The 25049-nt window shown below is 37.9% G+C and overlaps 1 protein-coding gene and 1 long non-coding RNA gene across 3 annotated transcripts in view; both read right to left on the bottom strand.

Moving 5' to 3' along the window:
* Positions 1-387: 387 nt before the first annotated feature.
* On the bottom strand, positions 388-1923 carry LOC141540250 (uncharacterized). The gene is made up of 2 exons (XR_012481498.1): positions 1862-1923; positions 388-1367 (listed from the first exon to the last, which is right to left on the bottom strand). It is a non-coding gene; the product is annotated as an uncharacterized LOC141540250 (long non-coding RNA).
* A 1893-nt stretch (positions 1924-3816) lies between these two features.
* The window catches only part of EIF4H (eukaryotic translation initiation factor 4H), a 29631-nt gene continuing 8398 nt past the window's right edge, over positions 3817-25049 (bottom strand). Inside the window, exons 2-7 of one of the 2 annotated variants that reach the window (XM_074264054.1) lie at positions 13161-13348; positions 10472-10536; positions 10287-10383; positions 8977-9036; positions 6170-6313; positions 3817-5887 (exon numbers count right to left, since the gene is read on the bottom strand). In XM_074264054.1, coding sequence (XP_074120155.1) covers positions 5748-5887; positions 6170-6313; positions 8977-9036; positions 10287-10383; positions 10472-10536; positions 13161-13348 — 694 coding nt within the window. In that variant the 3' untranslated portion in view covers positions 3817-5747. Of the gene's footprint in view, positions 5888-6169; positions 6341-8943; positions 9037-10286; positions 10384-10471; positions 10537-13160; positions 13349-25049 lie in introns of both variants that reach the window. The other variant, XM_074264053.1, reaches the window with a different exon arrangement.

Genomic DNA, 25049 nt, shown 5'->3' on the forward strand with positions numbered 1-25049 from the left:
GAGCTGTCACAAGTTTTGAAAGCACCAGAGCCCACCACTGTCATTGCTGCATAGATCCCCCCACTCATGTCCCAGAACCCTGAACCACCAATAAAAATTATTTCCACTTTCCATCTTTTAGTAGGAAAGAACACAAGAATTGTTTTAGAGCAAAGATGAGATAAAAACATCAAAATAAAAGTCTTGGTGTTTAAAAGAATCATCTGGGGGTAAAAACAAAACAAAACAAAACAAAACAAAAAAAAACCCAAGATGTGAATGTCTTCCCTGCAGTCACATGGGTTGTAATTGTTCTTCCTTTTAAAAATAACTTATCTTCAAAGGGAGGCAGTTAGCATAGGAACCAATTCTCTCCATTCCCCAAATTAAAGACCCGAGAGCCCTCTCTCTGTTGGAATACTATACTTTATTGTTTTCAATAGTGATACAAATTATGCAGGTTGGTTACAGAAGAGAAACTCTAGCAGTAGGTTATAGAATGAGGTACGTACTATTTATTTTGGTTCAATTAATTTCTAATATCCACAAAAGGAAGGCTCTAAGAAGCTGGGAATACACATAAAAGCCTGCCAACCTCACATAGTGAGAAACAAAGAATGCCCACTCCTGTACCAGACAGAAACACAACTTCGTCTGCAGTTTGGCCTGAAGTCAAATGTCCTGCGACAACCACCCTAGAGTCTTATGGATTCTAAGGGGTGAAAGGGAATGTGGCAGCAAGGAACTGGATTTGCAATCAGATGACTTGGGTTCGAGTCTCAGTCTGCCACTTGTGACCATGGGGAAAATCGCTCAATTACTCTCGAGTCTGTTTCCTTTTTTGTAAAATAATGTCATGGGTCCAGCCAGGTTGGTAGGTCCCACCTACCTCTAGGTCTGTGATCCCGTTCAATTGGTCAATGCCATTTCAGAAAAGAAAAATGCTCAAAGATCCTTTAAAGGCACCACTAATGACCTTCCCCTCCCCCCCATCTACTCACCTGTCCCATTTCATCTTTTGAAGAAGTCATTTCTACACATTCGGGTAAATGTCTAGAGGGAGGAATTCTCCAATTAGGTTTGATGGCTGTGGGAATGTGCAAACAGAGCGACACAGACCGAATAACACTTCTCTTAAATGTCCCAAGGAGCCTGGTCACCCTTTTCTATTACGGCCCAACTACAAACCTAAGGAATGCTTGGGTAATTCTTGGTCCCAGGTCCAGTTCCAGTAGGGAACCGGAGAGAAGGGGGCGTGAAAAAACACATAGTCCGGGTTCAAGTGTTCCTCTGACAAAAAAGGACTGTGATCTTGGAAGGGAGGGACTTCTAGTCTTCATTGGTTCACTGGAAAGATTCAATGCAATGCCCAGGTCCAGATTCCCCCACTACCTCCATTAAAAAAAAAAAGAAAAAAAAATCAGTTTAAAGGGAAATGTCAATACTAAATTATAGAGAGGTTTATACTGAAACTGCACAATGTACAAAATCCAATCCATCATGCTGCAAATCCTGTAACTATCAAAGGGGGGGGGGGGGGGGGGAGAGAAATCAGTCTCATTTGTAGCCAGGGAATCTAAGGTTCTCATCTAGCTTTTCAAGATCTTGCCCTTGCAGTTTAACAAGTCCCAAGGAGGACGCTGCTGCCAAAGGACTTTCTGTCCCTTTTTCTGTCCCTGGGAGGCTCAAGTGTTAACAAGATGAAATGCTCAACTGGTCTTTTAAAAAGAAACAACTGAGCACCCTGAATTCAACTTGACCTTTCAAATTTCTTCCTTCTCCTCCATACACATCAAACCCTCCATTCTTTCCCCTCCTTCTACCTGTATTTCTCCCCCTCCCCAATCTTTCCACAAGAGCAAGCTGTTTTTGGAATACTCACTTTTAGATGGACTCTTTAGCCATGGGTCAGGGAAGAGCTTATCAAGAACTTCCTATTAGGACCTGGAATTCAATGAATTCTGTCATTGCTCCAGAATAAGAGACAAAAGGCAAATGCCCAGAGTGGCAGGGTAGCCTCTTGGAAGAAGGGGATTTTTAGGTCAGGCAGATAAGTGCTATGTTTCTAAGATTTATATTCAAAGAACTTTAACCCACACACCATTATTTAGCTCAAAAGGAAGAGCAGAATGAAATGGCAACTACTGGAAATTTAATCCACTGCTGTTACTGAAGTCTTAGGGGGTAGCATGAAAAATCCCAAGAATTGGCATTTTTACCCCAAGATTTTGGTTTATATAACATGAATATTTTTGCCCCTTCCCACTGCAAAGATCTGGGTAAAAACAAGTATTCTTTAGTTTAGCGAGGAGTTTCCTGAGCCAGAATCACCTACAGGATCACTTTATTACTTATAAAAGCATTTCCTGTATTCGGGCACTAAGAAACACTCAAAGCTCATTTCTGGCCATTAGGATAGGCCCCAAAACTAGACTACGCAAGAGTCTTGGCCTAAGTGACTTTGGACCACGGATTCCTTGTCAGCTCCAATGTTCCATAACTGACATATAATTCATCACAGTTCCATAACTTTTTCTAAAATTTTCTCCCACTTACTAAACTAGACAGAATGGTTTCAGGGAATCAGACACTGACTAGATGGGTGTTTGTTTCCTGGTATTGAACATCATTCTGACTCTAGGGACCAAAGTTCTAATCCAGTTCGTGGTATGTACTATTGTGACTATGAGCAGTTCCCATCCTTAATCTGGACCTCACTTTCTATTTCTATCAAACAAGGGGGAGTTTAAGATCACATGATTCCCTGAGACTGCTTTCCAGTTAGGATGCTAGAAAACAGAGCCTACATCAAGGAGAACAGCTCTCTCAAGATAAGGTATATTTATCATCAGCCTTGATCTTTTAAAAGTTCATGTTATAATTAAAAGAAATTGGAAGTTTTTGCCTTTAAGAATGATTAAGTTGAAAGGGTCATCTTTCCTTCATTTACCAAAAAGAAAAAAAAAAAAAAATCCCCCAATTTTTCATTATCAACTTAAATTTCTCTTTTTCACTCAAGTAGTCAGTCCCAAGGGCATAGAAAGCCTTTCACCTTTCCAGGAAAGCAAAGTCAAAATGAGCAATGAAAGAAAGGGTGGTAATGGTAAAGGAATCTATCTGCTGGTTCAACAAAATGAAGGAAACCTTGTGCCTTGCCTTACAAGAGCAGTGTGATGTCCCAGATCCCTTCCTGCTCTGAACTTTTAATGTCCTAAGTATCTGTACAGATAGTGCCTTTCTGTACATCACGAGATTCTACCCATGTTCTCCTAAGCTCCCCAACTAAAAGGCCATTTTTGCTTCCTGTATCTGACCATTTGAACAAGGCTTAATGCTTTTTAGTATTTGCTAAGTTTTAAAAATTAATATTGCAGGGACCTTCCAGGAGATCCATCAACTTGAAACCAAAGTTGCAAAAAACTGGATCCCAAACTGTTAAGTTTTTCTTTGAATATCCCAGATAAGTCAGATTTGAAATTTCTTCCTATCATGAAAATTTCTTAGCATTTTCCAGACCAGAGCTAATGCCAGACTACATCAGAGGGTTATGTTTCTGTCTGGTAGAAACAACTTCTTTTCCAACTTCAGAAAAAAGGGACAAAGAGGGAGGACAAAAAGCTGAAATGAGACTCAGTTACTATCTTTTCAACCCATTTTTCAGTAAGGTTTTTTTTTTCCCCTTCCATTTTTCAAGGTAAAAATCACAACAAATGTTAAAAATCATTTAAACTGGACCTTCTCTTTCAAATAAACCAGCTAACAGAAGTTTTCAGCATCAATCCATGGTGAGCAGCTGAAAAACTGAGAGAGACCCATAAATAAAGACCAGCATTAAAATATTACTTAAGGTTTTCTTTTATTTAAAAGATCATTCACAAAATACCATATCCATAAATTTACTTTCTGTCATGAAGCAGAATGGGTTAAGTGTTTGGAATTCCATTCTCACATTTAAAATGCAACTGGATTAACCAGAAGTTGAGATTTTTGTTGCTGTTGTTCTTAATCTTTTCCACATTGAAGATGTAAGTAGGTCATCTGAAAGCATCCGTTTTGATTACAACCACATAATGCATGTCTTTCTTAGATTACGTGTTGGTGTTACACAAATGGTTTCTTATCTTAGGAGCAGAGAGTATGACAGGTGGAAGGAAGAAGGAGGGAGGAAAGGAAGAAGGAAGCAGGAAAGAGGAGGAAGGGGTCCTGTAAATTGCTGTAACTCTAAAACAAAGATAACAGTAACTGGAGCCAAGAATCGGGAGTCAACAACAATACCATCATCCAAGTAAGACTGACTTAAGTGGTCCCGGTTTCCAAGAAACCCGGACTCTGTGGGCTTCCTTCTAGTTACTGGTATCCCCAACCTTAAAGTTTGGTCTTTTCATTTCCCAAGCATTTTGAAAGTAGAAAGTAAACTCTCCCCTGATGAGCCTTCTTTCTAAGAGGCACAGGTCCATCTACGAGATGTTTCAAGGTTCTTGACGAATCTGAATGAGACACAACATCGCCAGATCCTAGGGTCGGCTTTCCTGGCCCATTTCAAAAAATGATAAAGGGAAGCACAGCATCTCACTATTGACTATTTACACTTGGGGAAAAGGAAATACCGGGGCTAGAAGCAAAACATATGGCCAAAGGTAGTAAGTTTTACACTCCTTCCAACATAACACAAAGTCAACTTTATCTGTATAAACCTGCATTTAAAAGTTACTTACCAAACATGTAAAACTTTAAAAAAAAAAAAAAAAAGTGTATAATTTTTTTTTTAAAAAGCAAAGACTCAATGAGCAGTTTTTTATGTTCAAATAGATACAGACCCACACCTTTGTGCAAGCACCTCATCCCAGTTGAGTTAAAACCAGATTGCAATTTGCAATCATTAAACAAAGCCCAACCCTCTCATCTGCCTAATAAAAAGAGTTCCCTAATAAGGATTTTGGTTTGGGCAGAAGCTATATTATCTACAGACCCGTGGGAGTGAAACCAATTAATTGTCTAAGGTAATACCCATTTTCCAATTTTATACATATACATACAGTTTAAAATTTGATCCTATTCTGCTCATATCATATCTGTTTATGGGAAGGAATTGAGGGGGGGGGGGTGAGAGGTAAAGAAAACTATCTGTGAACTAGTTGGAAGGGCTATGCCAGTGTTTGATCCCTAGCCTTAGAGAAGGCATCCAATTCTATATGTAGGTCAACAGATGGTTCAACCTGGTGGGGAGTTCTTTCGTATTTGCTTCTTTGGAGCCACAGCAATCCAGAACCAAACATGCAGGTCAGAAGAGAAGTGAGGAAAATCCAAAGGAAACAATATTGGAGTTTTAACAAAGTCTAACCAGTGTTTCTAAAGTAAAACAGAGAAAGCTAAGGAGGAAAATGGAGCAGCACCTCATCCCCAGGAACTCCCACCCTTGCTGATGACCACAGCTTTCATTCATCTGCAAGAAACCACGTGCTGCGAAAACGAAGAGGGAAACAGGAAGGGGAGAGGAGGGGAGGGAAGGAGGAAAGGGAAAGGGCCAAGGTGGTGGGGAAAAAAACAGCACAAAACAGGCACTAGATACAGCAAAGCCAAGAACGTACTAAAAACCACTTGTTAACAGCTGACATGCATTCACAAGCTCTGTGTGTTTTCAGTTTCAAGAAAGGAGGAGGACAAATGTCAGGTGGCAGGAATGGTAACTGCAGGGTTGACGTCCAGAGTAATGACTCTGCTGCTGTCTTGCTCAATAATTCTCCCCCCATTCCCTCCCAACCTTGAGCTCATTCTTGCTCTTTGTGAACCACTTCCTCTCGGGGCCTGGCTCCACCGAAGATAGCCGAGTTGGGATTGGCTACTTGATTGAGGGGGGTAGCAACTGTTCGAGGTTTAAGCTGAAGTCGGGGCCTCTGTGCTCTTTCCTCTGGAAAAATAAATAAAACAGCATTTATAAAGCGTGATTTTCTCCAGCCAGGAAATGACCATGACAGCCTAGTACCAGATCCTCTCACTTAAGAGTAAAAACTACAGATTCTGAGATGGCTCCATGAGAGCGGCAACAATTGGGCACTTCTCCCATTAGAGGGAGAGAAGAGATTTACTTTTAAATCTGACTAAGGAGTGGCAGTTCCTTTAAGATCTGTATTCTTAAGACGACTCACCACTTGCACCAGGCAGCAATTGCCATTTGCCATCAGCACTATACCTTCTGTTGGTTCTCTGAAGTCCATTGAAGATCCTCGGAGGGGCGGCCCATCTCTGAAGCGACTCCCCATCGGGGGACCCCCCGTTCGCCGGTCGCCTGGGCGACTGCCTCCACCTCTGCCTCCCAGGAAGTCATCCTTGAAGCCTGGAGAATAGAGAGGGGAACAAACAGCTGCTCAGAACCAGCACATCTTTAAGTGCATCCAGGGGTTAGATGAGATGGAACCTGGGAAATGCCAAGAAACATCTCAGGGAACTAGACCCTATTTGCCTATGTGGGTCAATACATTCTTGGTGACCTGTTAGTCAAAAGCAGTGGTTCTCAGTATCCCTTTAAACTATTAAAAATTACTGAAGATCTGTTCAAAGAATTTTTGTTTATGAGGATTCTATTTACCATCTACTATATTAGAATTTGTAGATCCTCTGAAAAGGTTTCAGAGACTTTCAGAATTCACTGAGCCACACTGCGTGTAAGAGGTGGCTTTTCTATCCACTAGGCCAGCTAACCTACGCAAAGCCAATAGAAAATGAGCATCAAGTGCAGTATGATACTCTAAGGAACATCATCTAAGTTCCATCTCCAGAAGCTAGCACTTTGAGCTTCTGCCAATTAGTGACTACTCCACTGGTCCTAATACAAAGGCAAAGGGAAAATGACAATGGGCTCCTGAGCAATCAGCACAGAGCTCCTGGGAGAGGTCACAAACCATAGGTTGTTTCAAGAAGGATACACTTCAAAAGAAAAGGAATTTAGAATTTAGGAAAAAGTCCAATAGCAAAGTGAGAGCTTCACCACAAACCAAGTGACACTCCCTCCATACAAGAAAAAAATGTAGAAACCATCTCCAATTCAAGAGTATGTTTTGCATAAGCTTGGATCAGGTAAATCCCTTTTCTTTGATCTGTAATGTGTGAAAAAAGAATGGGAAAACCACTGCCACAAAACACCATTTGTAGGTTTCTGTTTTTGTTTTTTTTTTTTTTAAAACTACTCTGTAGGTCAAATAGATCAAATACAGCCTTTATGTTCTCCCTACAGAATGCTTTCTGTCATAAAGACCATGGAACTAATTTAGAGTTTATACATTACAGCTTTTAGTTCATTTCAGAATAGTTATTTTCTGGACAGTTTTAAGAAGCTTAAATTTGAGTGGATTCTTTCTATAAATCAGATATGAAATGCTTCCTATATGGATTCCAGTGCTCCTGGAATCTTTCAGTTCACAAAATCAATAACATATAGAAATACCAAATATTATTTTAAGATGATTTCTAAGTAATGTGAAATTAGCAAAAATAATCTAAAAACATGGTATTAAAATAACATGATCAATTTTCTTAAACAAATGTTATCAGTCCACCACCAAATTGAGTATTTCTTTGAAGAGCCATTCCTGTCCCTTGTGCCTTTGATAGGTGTGTCCCCTGGACAGGATAGGACCCTATCCATGGGCCTGGGAGAGCTCCAGTGCTGATGGAAAGCTCTGGGAAGCCAGGCAGCAGGATATACTACCCAGAAGCAGGTGACCTCAAGAGAAATTATGAAAATACAAGATTATGAAAACGACAGGCTAAGCAAGCTTTCCTTCACTTTCTGCCATAATTATAAAATGTATTATTTTTAAATGGACCATAAAAGAAAAACCACTCTAGATGGTTTGTTCCAGGCTCCCACATCTAGTAAGAATTGTGAAGTTGGATCTGAACTCTGCTCTTTTTGACTCCAGGCACCATCTAGCTGCCCTAATGGATAGTTACTATACTAGAAAACCAAGGGAATTTGGTAGTTATGTCATCTGCAAAACATTTCCCAAAGCCGTTTTTGTTTAGATGTCAATAATTCGGTCAGGTGGTTCTAGAAGGTGGAAGAAGGGACAACAGCCTTAGAAATCTTGACCCTGTACCATCTAACATTTTATTAATGACAAGAAAAAAGGTATGGATAGTACGCTTAGTAAACACTAAAAAGGCCTGCTTGGGATAGGGAGGAGAGGAGCTTGCTGGCCCTTGTCTCTGAGCCATTGTGTACATTTTGGGGGTATAGCACGTTTCCAGAATGGTGATGACCAGTGAATTTGCTCTATGAGCTGGGAAAGATAGAGTATGCCAGAGGGCGGTTATACGGATGTATATCCAGTGGAGGAGGAGCTGCCTGGTTTTCAATTTAAATTTTGAGAAATCTCTTCAAAGTCCACCTATTTTTATTCCAAGTTCATCTGGAAAGACTTTGGGCTACATTCAATGAGTGGAAATACTGAAATTAAACATCAAAGCAACTTCAAAATCATCATCATGAAAACTCTGGCTAACAGGAAAAAGGCATTTCTGCTGCAGCTGCCACTGAGGTGGCCACTCTTCTCCATTTGGAGAAGCTCAAAGAAAAGCTGTGTTTCAATCCAGAGCCTGGCTGATTCATAAAAGTAAGGGTTTTATTACATTACATTATTGCATTTTTATGGATAAGTTCATTTCTGACTGGCTAGGGATTATAGAAAAAGGGGGAAGAGGTGGTTTTAACCCTGAAATTATTTAGCCCATTACTGAATGGAAATGACAGGATTTATTTTTTAAAAAATGAAACAATTTGGCTAACTGCCTCCCAGGAACTAGAATAGAGCCAGAGTCAGATGCTTGTTCCAAATGAGCTTTGAGGAAGGCCTCTGGTGAGATGTGTTGATAGCGGTTACACTGCTTCCCTCATCCCCACACATCAAGAAACCAATGACAGGTGAAAGCCACTGATCAGCAACTAAAAATCATGGATATAAAGGCAAAAAGTTAAGTATAAGAATTTAAATCTAATACCAGAATTAAAGTCATCCCGGGAATCCCATCCGCCTCTAGATTCTCGAGATCCACCCATTCCTGAGGAGAGACAAAAAACAAAATTGACAAGAAGGGTTAACTATGTATTTGCCCTAAATGAGAGCAAGAATTCATTGAGTCCAATAAAACGTTGAAAATAGGAAGAAACCAATCAACCAACAAAGTCCTAAAACTGAGCACTAGAATTCCAAGGATCATGCTTGGCCATTTATTTCCCAATTCCAGGAAATGAGTCAGTTTCTTTTCCTTCTTTGCAGATTTGGGGGTAATGGGATGAGACCCCTGAATCAAGACTAGCAGCCTCCCCAAAATGACCACTCCTTTATAGAAACCAAGAGGGGATGAAGGAGCTAGCTGCCCTGGGCTTACCTAGTCTGGTCCTCAAACCACAGAGTCTTGTCATGCCATGCTCAAATTCTAAGCCGAGCAAGACTTGACAGGGCTGCCAGAGCGAACTGCTTATATAGGCAGGTTCTACAGAATGCTCTCCTCTCGGAGACTGGTCAAGTAAGGGGATGAGATTTTTAGCATCTCTCACCTGCTGCACTACATGTGGGGCTGAGATGACTTCTTCCCATCCTCTATCCACTATCCTACTAAAATCTCATCAGCTTCATCCCCACCCTCACCCCTCTGATTGGAGGGTAGAGCCATGAATTCCAAATCTCTATTTAAGAAAAGAACCCAGATCAGTCATCTCATTTCTAACTTGCCACACTACTCTAGAACTTCTCACTCCAACACTGCCCCCCCCTCCTCCAATAAATTATACTCCTTGAAGACAGATTTTTTCTCTTTTTTGGGGAGGGGGGAGGAAAGAAGGGAGGAATGTGTTTGTACCCTCAGCACTTAGCACAGTGCCTGGCACACTTATTGCTGTTTAGTTTTTTCAGGAATACCCATATCTTCATCAGTCCTGTTGGAGTTTTTTCAGCATTGATACTAAAGTGGTTCACCATTGCCTTTTCCAGCTTATTTGACAGATGAGAGAACTAAGGCATACAGAATTTAAGAGCCTTGTCTAGGGCCATACAGCTAGTATCTGAAGCCAGATCTAAATTCAATTCTTCCTGATATCAGGTTATTGATCTATTTATTGCATCATCTAGCTGCTCTATAAGAGGTCTGACACATAGTAGGCATTTAAATTTACTGACTGAGCAAAGACTTTAATCCCTACATTACAAGAACTTGCCAATAGGCAGCAAAATGCCTAAAAGAAAACTAAAAATATTCTGACTCGGTGCACTGTAAGTAAAGTTTTTATGGTTAGTTTTTTAAAGAATCACCTCTGTCATCTGGTCCACCTTTCCTGAATCCAAAGCCACCTTTATCTTGTTTTCTACCTTCGGCAATGTCCACTCGAAGTGATCGATCACCCAACAGCTGGTTATAACAAGAAACAGTGTAATTAACTACAAGAAAAAATCCTAGAAAACTAATTTGGCCAAAATTAATCTGAAAATATACTTACCGCACCATCATAGGTCAAAGCTTCCTTAAGGGAATCCACCTCATCGAATTCTACATAGCAAAATCCTGTAAGACAAATTTCCAGTTTACATCAGTGTTCATAGGTTAATCCCGGGAGGACAGGTAAGCTTTCCTGTTTTTATTCTTTAATAAATCCAGCTCCATATTACAAAATTGCTTCCCTCCACCTGTAATATCCTCTTCAAAACTTTAAAGTATTGCACTTCATATGGCTAATAGAGAAATGTTTTGTGTGACTTTATCCATATAACTAACTGATATCACTTTTGCCTTCTCAATGGAGATAAAAACACCCAAGAGTTTATCAATGAGAACCCCATATCACAATGAGCAAGGTCAATGCATCTCTTTCCAACCTTTTTTTTCTTTTTTGGGACTGTGAGGAGTAATAACTTAGGGTAAGCACTTGGGGAATCAGAAAAATCCAAAGGCCAGACAGAAGAAGCCTGGATGAGGAATTGGATTCAACCAAGCTGTAATGGGATACAATTGAATCCAGGGTCTGGACAAACAGTGCAAGAATATTCCTCCCCACAAACAGATACACACGTCAAGGGAATTCCCTGAACTTGGCTTACTTGGACTCTAATTATTTTAAGGTCTGTTGGATTTTCCCCCCATAGTTTGATCACTTCTAGAATTAAAACTTTTAGGTCAGATAACTACTTTCTGTCTAGTTCCGCTTAGGTGGGGGCCCAACTTTCCATGAGGCCCACGAGAAGGAATCCACTGGAGGCTGTACCACCAAAGTAAGGAGGGTCAATTCAATAAACATGTGCCTTGGGTCTAGTATAGACCACTAGTAGATCAGTCCAGTTCTCAAGTTACCAATTTAAAAAAAGGAAACAGCCCCTGCTTGCAAAAAGCTTTCATTCTCCTTGGGGGAAGAGAAACATGGACACAGATGAAGTAAACAAGCACAATCAAGTACAAACTGATTTCAGGGAAACGAGGGCCCTTCCATTTAGCCCTGAAGGGAGTTCTGTATTGTAAAAGGCCAAAGACCATTCTAAGGATGGGGAGGACAAAAAGGTAGTTAATGTCATAAAACCAAAAACAATTATGCTTCAGTTGGAACACAGATTATGTGAAGTAAATCTGCAAATGCATTTCATAATGACATGAAAGGAAAACCTGGATCTGTTTGTAGGCCTCAGGGTACCAGCCACTTTGGGACAAGACTGAAGGTAATTGGGAGGGTAGACAGATAAATAAATTAGCATCTGCCTCCAAAAGTCATCTAGCCATTCACTTCAGAAAGCAGACTATCAATGTTCTGAGAGAAGACCCAGAGTCAGATTTTTGGCTCAATATAAACAGACACAACTTCCTAACAATTGGAACCACCCCAAAATGGGATGGCCCACTTCTTTTAGGTAAGTTTTCCTTCACAGATTGTCTGAAAACAGAGTGAGGCATGGATAATAAAAAAAAGATTATTGTTTTAGTTAAGCGCTGACCTTTTGGGTCCTGTGATATTAAAATGATTATAACTGATAATACATAAAATGATATACAATGTGATAATGATTTGTCATATATATATATATACTGACAGATAACAATAACTTTTAAAATGATTATGACTGATAATATATAAAATAAAATACAATGTGATGATTCGTCATACATATACATTGACAGATAACAAGCATCGATACAAGTCAAAAAGCATTTATTAAAGTTATTGCTCTTCCAGAAGTCACAAATTAATGGGAAGAGAATACATGCAAGTAGCCAGGCAACACAAAACAAAGCAAGAGCAACTCAAGTGTTCTCAGGGTAAAGCAAGTGGGGGTCAAAGAGGCCTCCTGGGGAAGGTGGCATCTAAGTCTTAAAGGAATCCAAGAATCTAAGAGGAGAAAGTGAGGAGAGAGGCCACGCGAGGCTCAAAGAGGGTTATGGGTAAGAAGGTGTTTTGTAATTAGAGGAAATGTCAATGCACAAATGCCTTAATTTTTTGACGCCCCCCCCCCTCATTTCCTAAGCAGTTTTCTGGATTTTTTCTGTTCTTCACAATGATTTATCTATGACAACATTCCATGACATTGACCAAGCATAGCATTCTGCTTCAGCTCCCAACATTTCCAGTGCTGCTACAACAGTTTCTGAACAGATTCTGATTTGGGTTTGGTTAATATTCTCTCATAATAATCTATACAAAATGGAAATACGGCACCTGCCATTTGCCGACAGCTTGATTTTATGGCTGTGCATTCAGGAATAATCACAGTGACACCAAAAGTCACCAAAGATGACACTTTCGGGCTGGCAGTCACAGTTGGGAAGGACAGGCTCAGACTCAGACCTTGAAACTGGGCTGGATTTAAAATGAACACAACTAAAGCGCGAAAGTCTTACCTACACCATTTTTGCAACATTCTACTCTCCAAAAGGATTGATTTATTTTTAAGATGGCCAGAGAGGTCAAACTTAGTGCAAGTAATATGACTACAAATAAAAAATTTCTTTCTACAAAATACTTAAATAGCTGCATTCATTCCAGGTCCTCAAATGAAAGCACACAGTATCCAAGCGTACCATCACAGTCACAAAGGAACAAAACATACTGTCAGGCTTACAGACCTCTGGCTGACCCTCTATAAACTTTCTGGATCACTTCACAGAGACCTCATCAATTGAGTGTATTTGTGCTCCTTGGTACTCACCTTTAAATTTGTCCGTTTCTTTATCTCTGACTAGCCGTACGCTCCTTACACTGAGATCCTTGAAGATCGCGTCTATGTCTCCCTGAACAGTATTGAAAGGCAGATTTCCTACATAGGCCGTGTAAGGGGGCTCTGTCGGCAGCTCCTTCTGACTCCGGGAACCATGGCCACCAGCGCTACCACGGGACCTAAGAAAGTAAACTCAAATTAACCAAGATTTTTGTTCTGGCCTACAGAACACGGGGCAGGAATTATGATCTCTACTTTGTTTTGCTAATGCCCTAGAAAGTTCAGAGCTGAAAGGGACCTTAGGTTACCCAACCCCTCCTCATTTTAAAAAGGAAACTGAGGTCCCCCCCAAATGGAGTGGCCCCTGTAGGTAATATGGCTAGGAAGTGTCTGAGGTGAGATCAGTTCACATCTTTTGAAATGTATTACTTTGGCCACTCTTCTAGCTTGGTATCATCCAGGAAAGTTCTTTTTCAATCTGGCATCCCTCCCCCACCCCAATTAAAGAAGAGACCAAGGATTTCATCACTTTTTCCTGTTACTTGTTACTGTGAAAGGTTGACCTTAAAATAGAGTCTGCAAATTTACTTTATTTATTTTTTCTGGGTGGGAGAGAAGAGAGGTTGTAAATTAAATAAACCACAATGCCTTATCCTGACCAACAAAAGCTTAATTCTTTAGTGCTCACAATTTTTTTTCCCACTATAAAACAAAACTAAGTATATAGTCTACGTCAGCCTTATTAGCTTTTACAAAGAAACCTGGATGAAGACTAGTAATTAAAAATTAATTAAAGGTCAAGGGGGCTACAGTTTATTGCAGGGGCTGCTGCTCAGCTCTCCTTGTCTGCTCACTAGCTCAGGGAGTTGGAGGAATGATCTTGTTTTCCCTTCCTAATAGTCTGTACGTTGAAAATGGTAGGAAAAAAAAAAAAAGGGGGGGGGGAGGACTTGCCCTTATTTTAGAGCTTGATAAATATTAGAATTTTTAGCCTGACCAGAGGCAGGATCACTAGTCTCAGAGCCTTCACCCATTTTGGAGTCACTGAGTTGGGGTATACTAATCTAGCTCAATTTGACCCCAGAGAGCAAAGCCAGGAACAATGGCAATGAGCAAAGAAATAAAAGCTTCCAAGGAGGCCTGCACAGCCCACCACCCCAACTTAAAGCAAAGACTGACCTCTTAAGATTGTTACAAAGGCTGCTCTGATATAGAGGCGGGAGGGATGTACTTTAGAAATGATGATATAAAGACAATAAAAAACTTTTAAAGATTGTAAAAATGTGAGCCTGTGACACATTTTTCACATAACAGAAAAGAAACCCAAAGCATGGTATATCGAGAAGCTTAAGTTCGGATGAAGGAGCATACACTAAATGAAGAATATTAAAGTCTTCAGCTACCCTCAATAGGTACCTCCCTTAGAAGAACTGAGAAAGACAAACCCAACGCACCAAGTCAATGGCATTAAAAACAAAAAACTGCCTTACTTTCTACCATTTTTACACTTAATCTCTCAGGCCCCCTCAACCTCTTCCTTCCCATTACCCAGACAGCTTAGCAAAAGCAACTCTGGTAATAGGACTGGTCCCCAAAAGCTTTTGTTCCACTGGCATAATAGCCATCACAATACCTCAATCAAGTGCAATGAATGGGGAGATTTTATATAATCTACAGTATGTAGATCCAGTAAGCTTCAAAATATATCCAATGAGCTAATATATATTAATGTAGTCCAGAAACCTTAAAATGACATCCATGTACACATACAAATAAGACAATCTATATTTGTGCATAATTTTATGGTTCCTAAAACGCTTTGATATGCAACATCTCATCTGATCTTCACAACAATCCACACTAAAGGGGATATTATCATTGCTATGAAATTGAGAAAACCAAGACAAAGCAAATCTTGCTGAGCTGTGGGTCCATGACATGCTGACGTTGATATGTCAGCCAACGTTCAAACCCAGGTCTTCCTAGAGCATGTCAATACTCTCTCCATTCTATCATGGTGCCTTTCAGCCTTTAAATATATTTTATTTTATTTATTTATTTTTTCCCCCCTGAGGCTGGGGTTAAGTGACTTGCCCAGGATCACATAGCTAGGAAGTGTAAAGTGTCTGAGACCACATTTGAACTCGGGTCCTCCTGAATTCAGGGCTGGTGCTCTATCCACTGCGCCACCTAGCTGCCCCTCTTTAAATATATTTTTAAAAATATTTCTGATTTAAGGAATTGTCCACCGAACAAAGCTCCCCATGCAAGCAGACTGGCACTACTTTTATTCCTTATGGATCTTCAGAGGTACTGAAGTTAACAGGGTGAGTAAGACAGTTCATATCCCAAAAAAAAAAAAAAAAATATATATATATATATATATATATATATATATATATATATATATATATATATATATATATATATATATATATATATATATCAAAGACTCAATAGGTTGATACAATTCTGCCTTTAAGGAATACTGTCATCCAGTGCCTTCTCTGGACTTGACTTCCCTGATAGACTGTTTAGACTATTCCATCTTGCTAAGTAGGTCTCAAATGCCTCAGCTTAATAGTTGCATACATTATATTTATATTTATTTTTAGAGACCATATTCTTAACCTTTTTGGTGTCATGGCCATACTTAGGCTTACAAAGTAAACCACTGATAATGAAAGTTATCTTGACCTGAAAGCTGATGATTTTCATCAACTTTTATGCTAAAACATTACAAATTTACTACCTGGAATGTCTAAACTAACTCATAAAATTAAACATGATATTGTGAACAAAGAATTTTCAAATGCAGCTGGAAGTTCAACTAAATATGATTTTAAATCTGTGAAGATAAACAACCTGTCCCCTCCCCCAAAATCCCACAACTCGTAATGAGTAAAAATATCCTCCAAATGCCATAAAGACCAAAATGCTTCAAGACATGAACTCAATCAAGAACTTTTCAAGTCTAACTAAAATATTCAATCAAAAAGCAGTCTAAATTAATGAAAATTGAATGTCAAAGAAACCCAATGTCATTTCTCAATCCTAGTAAAAAAAACAAAACAACAACAAAAAAAGCAACACACACTTTAATATATACAAAGACAAAGTAATTTCCAATAGCAGATGGCTATATAGTTTTTAAGAATTCAGATTTTGTGACAAAATTATTTATGATTTATATCAGAAAAAGTCTTAAGATTTCTTATCAAATAGTAAGGCATATTTTACTATAAATGACAACAGACTTTAAACTAAAATACTCTAGATAATATTAATTTAAAACTCTACAAACACTTATAGAAAGTATAACTTGCTATAGCAGACTGAGATGCCAAGACAAGCACACATTACAAAAAATTAAAAAACCAAACTATTTTAGCTTTTGTTCTTAAGTGAATCTTTCATCCTGGGAGAAATGGGTATGTAATACCACTCGCCAGTATTTCTCATTCTGCTAACTTTTGTCCACATCCTTCTACCAATGTGAAGATGCACTGTCGCAAAAGAAAAAAAAGCAAGCAACATATTTTTAAATGTTTTCACATACAAAGGAGTAAGTTGGCTATAAGGGGTCACATTTCAAACAGTACACAGAGAGACAGTGCTATAGGAAATGCTCCTGAGGCCTGCATTTCTGTTTAAGTGACTTAGTTAAGGACAATTTCTGAAAGACAAACTCCCAGCTACATGAATAACAACATTATGAAATGGACACTAGCATTTGTCTCCATGTTCATCAAAGGGCACTAATTATTGTTTGGGGAACGCAAGACATTAGTCAAATACAGAGTTCTTTATGTGGTTCAACTTTTGATTTTGTGGTCTTAGGTCAGTTCCTCAATCTCTCTGGACCAAAGTGTCCAAACCGAGTGTCCACTACAAAGCTGATCCTGATGAATCCAAGAAGGCAGCTACCTTCTTGTTCCAATGGTTGTTTATCTAACTATCTACACATTACTAACTGATCCACTTCCCTTCCTGATTGTATTTAGGTGGCATCATGGATCTTTTCCATGTCTCATCTTTTCACTGACTTTTGGGGTGTAACTGACTTTTTTTGAGACCATGGTGTTCCATAGTTTGTAACCAAATGGAATCAATGGGGAAAAATGGGTATTAAAATGGGCACTGCAAAAAATAAGCAGCTTAAGGTCACTAAAAATACTAATGTTCCAACATCACCCTCTCTCTCTTCACATCTGCGTCTCATTTCTTGTCCATGGCACTGCCAGTCTAGGACACATATAAACAGATTAATTCAATGGGTCATCCCGCCAGCTGTGTTATCACTCCAGTCTCATTCCAGGAGTCAATGTAATTAAATAGCAACTACAAATAAGACCATTTGGATATTTCCTCCATCTAACAAAGTGCCTGCCATTAAAGCAAGTGTTGTAATATATTGTTTCTTCAATCAAGAAGGAATTTGTGGAAGCTAACCCCATCAGGACATTAATGAAGGTCCGTGGTAAATAAACCTTTATTCATTCCCTATTTTATATCACTGCAAGGCAAGGGCCAATATTACCTCCACAGTCATATGTCAAACTTTTGTATAACTTTCACATACATGGAAGGTAGCTTTAGGAATAATTGTTCTTGTTCTATCCTGTCAAATACATTCTCAAATGTATTTCTCTGGTTAACAACTGTGGGATGTTTTATTCCCTATAATTGCTAATTGTATAAATGTAAATATGTAGTCTAATGTAGAAAAAACCTGAGTGCTCCCTCTGTTGTTCTTAAAAATTTTTCTGATGAGAGCGTAGATTGTTAAAGATTTTAGATCCTGAAGACAGAATAATTTGCTGATATCTTGTGAGTCACATTTTATGGAGGAGAATCACATGAAATTACTGTTACTTCCTTTGAATCTTTGCCTTAGATATCTGGAGAATTATCCTCCAAGCACTTTTAGAATAAGTGCATATTTTTCCTTCGGTATCTGGCCAAACCTGAGATTACTCCCAAAGTCATCTAGAGTATCATCAGTACATCAAAAATGAGCACTAACTTCTTGGAGCAATGATTTAGTTTCATTTTATGTTATCTTCTGTCCTTTTGTCTATTTCACAAATGAGCTTATAATTCTAAATGTCCTCAGTGGCCTCTTTCCCATGTAGGGAGACATGTGTTCACTGGGAAAAGCTCCTAAGTTCATCTAGCCGCTATGTTGAGGAAGTCCTTCCTTCTAAATCAAGTTCACTGTTCTATGAAACGAGAGAGATCTCAGAGGTGTTACAATCACAGTTCTTAATCAAGCCATGAATACTAGTTTAACAGTTATGGTTTTATTCTGTCATTTATGTCTAACAATGAAGGGGGGGATATGCCACTGAAGGAAAGAAACTCTATCCATGATAATCAAATAATCAAATCAAATAATCATGAAAACAGGAGATATAAATCAGGGATACTCCAGATCAAGGAATACACATACTGAAAATCAAAGGTAAAGGAGTTGTAGGAGTTCACTTTATCCTGTGTCCAAGAACAAAAACAATGACTTCATAGTACAGATACATCTCAAAATTTTCAGTAGGTCTTGATAAGCAAAACAGAGCATCATGAATTACCCAAGCCATATATCACCACCCCTTTCAACAAAGGAATCAGAGAAGTGATATGAATCTGGCAAAACTTTCTAAACTGAGGAATTATGTTCTTTGATCCTTGGCCAAAAAAAACAAAACAAAACAAAAACAATAAAAAGGACAAAAATTAACGTTGGAAAATATGGTTTGGATTTAAACATTGAAAGGCCAAAGGCTCATGGACAAAAAGATGTCTCTATGAAGACTAGGAAAGTCCTAATTCTTGAAGGTTCCAAACATTTCCTGTTTCATAAATGCAGCGTTGACTCATTTGGGATACCCATAAACAAAATTTCTGGCAAGAGATATTTCATTTTATCTAAAAACTCAATAATTCTTTATTAATTTGAATAAAACTCAATTATATGACTATCTATTTAGCCAAAATTCAAGGCAGGTATTATTTTTGCAAATTCATACATAATTCATCATTTGTATTAATATCCTTAAATATAAATGACTATCCCTACATTTTAACTCGGGTTTTCTAAGAAAGTCAGTGTGTTTGTGTATACAAACTTTTACAAGTCAGTCAAGTTTCATAAGACTCCCTCAAATAAGCTGCAACAGTTAACAGTACCATGGTCATCCCAATACTTCCAGTGTTCTTCCCAAGGATGCATTGGCTTCACTTCTGTCAATTAAAAGAAACACAATTTTTAATATTCTCTGAATTGTGCCTTAGAGGCTTTTAAAATGTAAAGTATTTATGATATAATCTAAGTCAATAAAATCTTAGTGGCCCTTTCAAGTCAAGTTGGTACAGGAAATCAAAAAGGTTTGTTTAAAATGTGCTTAATAGCAGGTAAGAAGACAGATGGTATTAGCACTTTGGGGAAAAAACCCAATTACCCATTTCTCTTCCCAGAGATACTGGGAATTTTCAATGTAGGTATAGCCAGAGTTTAGGTCATTCAGAATTAAAATGACAGCACAACAAGATACAATAGAATAGTTTCTAAGAAAAAACTGAAATTCAACCTAAAGATCTCAAGGCTATAAAGGAAAGTATTAGAACAATCGATTAAAAAAAAAAAAATTAGTCCTAAAAGTATTCACTTGTTTCACTTTTAAAAAGCTGTCTTATAACACTGTGAATATATTTTACCAGACTACTGAAAACTCCTCTCAACTCACAAAATTTCTTAACAATTCAATGCATCCTCAATCCTCTGAGTAAAGGTCAGGAATAGCATGAACCTTTTCCTTCTTCCTGTCAGTAGCTTCCAAAATTTTTTTGCTATTACATTAGCAGAAAGCAATCCATCATATTCACTACAGGGTGTGTGAATAAATGTGTGACAATGGTCTTGTCTAGTCAGAGAGAGGGGAAACAAAGGCCTTACAGCATATCTGGTGTCCTGCTGAGTGAGCAGGGTGAGGAATAAAAGACAAGCCAAAAAGTCATCCTCACTGTTAAGGTGCTTCCATTCTAACGGGAAAAGACACATATGCAAAGGAGCAGGAAAGGGTGGTGGAAGGACAAAGGAGGCAGCCGAGAAGTCTGGAGAGTTAGGAATGGAGCCAGGAGAGAAAAGAGTATGGACAGCATGGACTCTTCATGAAATCATTATCATAGATAGGAAACTCAACAAAGAGGAATCAAAGGCAATCTTCAGAATGAGAAGGATTGTTGGTTCAAAGAAGGAAGAGAGAGGAAGAGAAAGAGGGAGCTCATTGTCAGATGGGATCTGTGACTAAAGCAGGCAGGACATCTGGCTCAAGCTCCAAAGGTAAGTAGGCACTCCCAGCTGCAGATCACCAGCATCATCTCTATAGGTATCACTCTACAAATAGCAACCACAATCCATTCCTCCCTCTTTCACCTACTAATCCTTCTTAGCCAAAGGGAAAAGAATGTTGGGCTGGGTTGGATATAAAAAAGATGACAAAAGCAATAGTTAATTTACAGATTTAGATGTCATAACAAAGTAGCATTTAATTGAACTAGAAAAATAATAAAATTCATCTGAAGGAAGAGGGCTAGAATACCGGGGGAAATAATTTTTTTAAAAATAGTAAAAATAAAGAGGCAATAAAATAGCATTTCTAAGCCTCAAATTATATTGCAAAGTAGTCAAAATGTTGCCATAAATTTCAAGAAAATGTATTACTCACAAGGAATGCAAAAATGATAAATGCTCTTTTTTAAGAGCCTCTAAGGCAGCTTCATGATCCATCAAATCAGATGCTTTTTCATAGTCAGCAAACAAGAAAGCACTGGGATCTAGTACTCTCTACATTTTTCATTCAAATGCTGTGGGTCCACTGTGGATGTCCTCAATTTGTGAAGAATTAAGTCTCAACATTTTGTGGAGATGAGAAAATAGGCATTTGGATCAGCAGTGACTGAGGTTCTTTCTTAGTTGTCTCTCTTTTCCCTCCTTCCCTTCAGTTTTAACCTTATATTGTGTGTTGCTCCTGACATAGAGCTCTCATGGCACTTACTCTAATCCAGCTGTACTTCCCATCTTTGTTCAATTACAGTCCAAGTATGGTGGGTTTTACAGTCCTTGATGGCAACCAATTTATTGTAAAAATCTTTGTAGAACCTTTTCTAGTTGTTTGCTGTTCTACTTCCATTTTTGTCCTTAAATACTCTGCAGTTGACTTTGATCTCTTGCCAAGTTTTCTTTATTTAGACTGGTTTTAAATTATAACACATCTCTATTTTATGAAGTGACAATATTGATAATCCTACATCATCTGTTTTTTTTTTAAATATAAAATTTTACAACTGTGTTAATATTCTAAGCTGACTTTGCTTTTGACCATCATGTATCTTCTTTGCTTGATAAAAATAATCCTGTTCACCAATTCTCTGATTATAAATATCAGACAATGAAAAAAAAAGTAGATGTACAATTTCCAAAGATGTTCTCTATACAATGGTAAAGGAGAAACAGAGTGGAGTCCAAGTTGAAGAGGGACTACTTGTGAATAGTGAGGGCTTCCAGATCTCGTTTTTCAGATGACACTACACTGCTTTCAACAAGCCCAGAAACACTGTAAAACATCCTAAAAGACAGCTGTAAACACCTTATGCTTGCCCAGACCATTCACACAGGAGTCCTAGTAAATGAAAAATGCTGATTGGTCAGACACACATCTGAGACAAACAGCTAAAAAAGAACAGTTGAATCTAGAAGTAAAAAGGATAGTGAGCCGGATTGCCTTCAGGAAATTATAGCTCCTTTAAAGAGAACCTTCCCTCCCAATCAACCAATTCCCCAGCCTCCCCCAACTCAAACACCTGCCCTGGAAATAAAAGGGTTTTTAAAAAGGCATATTTAGGCAGCAGCATCCTAGAAGGAAACATTCAAATCAATGAGGTTACATGTGAATAATTAAACCAACAATATTACATTTGAACAATCATAAAGACTATCTGGCATTTATTAAAAGATAGCAAAAATAGATCAGTATAAGGAATAAACAAACACCACCTCAAGAACTCAAGGTTCAATAAGCCCAAAAAGTTGCTTGGGGAAACTGGAAAGTTGGCAGAAGTTAGGTTTTAAGCCAACATCTTACAGCCAAAATGGATATAATACATGACCAAAAGAATGATAAGAGAACAAGATCTGGAACCTTTTATGGCAATGGCTTGGAATAAGAGGAAGATTCTTGATCAAACAAAGGATGGAGATAACCATGAAAGATAAACTAGATAATTTTATACCATAAAATTGACAAGTATTTTCATAAGCAAAATCAATACAACTGGATTATGAGCTATCATCTAGGAAAACTTGGCAAAACAATTCTCTAGGAAGGGTATCATACCGAATATAAGCAGAAAAATCTTGTTGTTTCTGTATACAATGTTCTCTTGGTTCAACTCTTAGTTCACTTAGCATCAGTTCATGTAAGTCTCTCCTGGACTTTCTGAAATCATCCTGATTGTTTCTTATAGAACTTCCACAACCTTCACAACCATAATTTATTCAGCCATTCCAACTGATGGGCATCCACTCAGTTTCCAGTTCCTTGTCACCAGTAAAAAGGTCGATACAAACATTTTTTGCACATATAGATCCTTTTCCCTTTTTTTATGATCTCTTTGGGATACAGGCCCAGTTGACAAACCGCTAGGGCACACGCAATTTGACAATCCTTTAAGCATAATTCCAAATTGTTTTTCAGAATGGATGGATCAGTTCATTCACCAACAACAATGCATTAGTCCTAGTTTTTTCACATCCCCTCCAACATTTACCATAGTTTCCTGTCAACTTAGCCAATCTGAGGTGTGAAACAATGTAATTTCTTTTTTTTTTTTTTTTGCCCTGAGGCTGGGATTAAGTGACTTGCTCAGGGTCACACAGGTAGGAAGTGTTAAGTGTCTGAGACCAGATTTGAACTCGGGTCCTCCTGAATTCAAGGCTGGTGCTCTATCCACCTCGCCACCTACTTGCCCCGAAACAATGTCATTTCAAAGGAGAAAAAAAGGAAATCCGATTCTTCTCATGCAGCAAAATAACTGTATGGATATGTATAATATATTGTATTTAACATGTATTGGTCTACCTGCCATCTAGGGAGGAGGGGAAAAATTGAAGCAGAAGATTTTGCATGGGTCAATGCTGAAAAATTACCCATGCATATATCTTGTAAATAAAAAGCTATAATGATTTTAAAAAGAAAAAAATGAAATCAGATGCTGAATAATTATGATGATCATGCTTAATTCTGGTGAATAAGAAAAAGCTATCTCCTCCCTCGTTTATTTGCCAGGTGGAGGAAAGGGCAGAGAATAGGCATCTGTATATTGTATTTATCATCAAACATGATAATTCCATCAAAATGATTCTGGAATCTTTCTTTTTTTAAAATTATTTGTAATAAGGGAAGGTTTTTTGGTGGGGGTTTAGTTAGAAATGGAGATTGCAAAGAAATTCATGAAGTTAAAAAAAAAAAAAAAATACCTGAGTTCAAATCTGGCTTCAGACACTCACCACTTCCTAATTGTGTGACCTTAGAGCAAGTCACTTAACTTCAATTGCCTCAGCAAAAAAGAAAAATAAAATAAAAATAAGAATGTTGACAGTTGGGCTAGGTGAATTAATCTTTTCCAATTCAGATTATTTCATGTAAGTACCACCATAGATGAAGAAATTAACTCGCCACTCCCCCCCCCAAAAAAAACCTATGAAGCATTCAGTTCTTTTTCCGTCCCTAACAAAATATTTAATATAAAAAACATACCTTTTGAAGGATAAAAAAAAATATTCTTTTCAAATACAAATGTGATTGAGATTAAGAATGTTTAAAAGCATTACTAAATGTTAAATGTTAAAATACTAAAAAATTCTTAAAAAGTTTTCTGTCATTTATTTGATACATAATTACATAATATTGGGCATGTATTATGTGGGTCTATAGACTAACAGACATGTAGGACAAAAAGCCATTCCAATATATAGATGATCCAAGGAAGTGAAGAAATTCTCAAAAGAATTGTCAATTATTGACAACCACATCAAAGAATGTTCTGATTCACTAATAGATATGCAAATCAAATCAAAACAGCCCAAATGTTTCTTCATTCCACATCCAGCAAATTGGCACAGATGACAAAAGATGAAGAAAGAGGGAGGAGTAAATAGTGAGAAGATTGGCATAGTAGTTAGTATATTGTTAGTTGAGTTATGAATCAGTGCAACCATTCTGGAAAGCAATTTGGAATTATACAAATGAAGTGACTGAAATGTTTAAATCCTATTGACCTAATAGACTCCAGTTACCCAATTTGCTTAGCCATTTTCATATTGGTAAGAGCCATTTTCCACAAAAACTGCTGCTATGAATATTTTTGGGTTTTGTGGGCTTTTCTTTTAATTTTATACCCCAAAGGAGCATTGCTTTAAGAAATGAACATGATGAATACAGAGGAATGTGTTAAGATTTATGAGATCTGATGCAGAATGAAGTAAGCAGAGTCAAGACAAATTATTTCTGCAAAATCATAAAAACAATCATGGCTTCTAAAGAGATGAGAAGGTGATCCCACCCCATTCCTTTGCAGAGGTAGAAGGGAGGGAATATATATATATATATATATATATATATATATATTCAAACTTTTTTTTAACACAGTGATTGGGTAAGCTGAACCCCCCCTATCCTTTTTCTTTAAAAAATATTTGTTAAATTAGATTATAATTGTTTTCATGTCATAGCATGATAATTATTGTTATATGAGATGGTTCTTTGGAGAAGAGATAATGGGAGAAATTCTGGTAATGCAAGAAATAAAATTAAATAATTTTTT

This window comes from Sminthopsis crassicaudata, chromosome 4 (genome assembly GCF_048593235.1).
Source record: "Sminthopsis crassicaudata isolate SCR6 chromosome 4, ASM4859323v1, whole genome shotgun sequence".
In the NCBI taxonomy this organism is placed as follows: domain Eukaryota; kingdom Metazoa; phylum Chordata; class Mammalia; order Dasyuromorphia; family Dasyuridae; genus Sminthopsis; species Sminthopsis crassicaudata.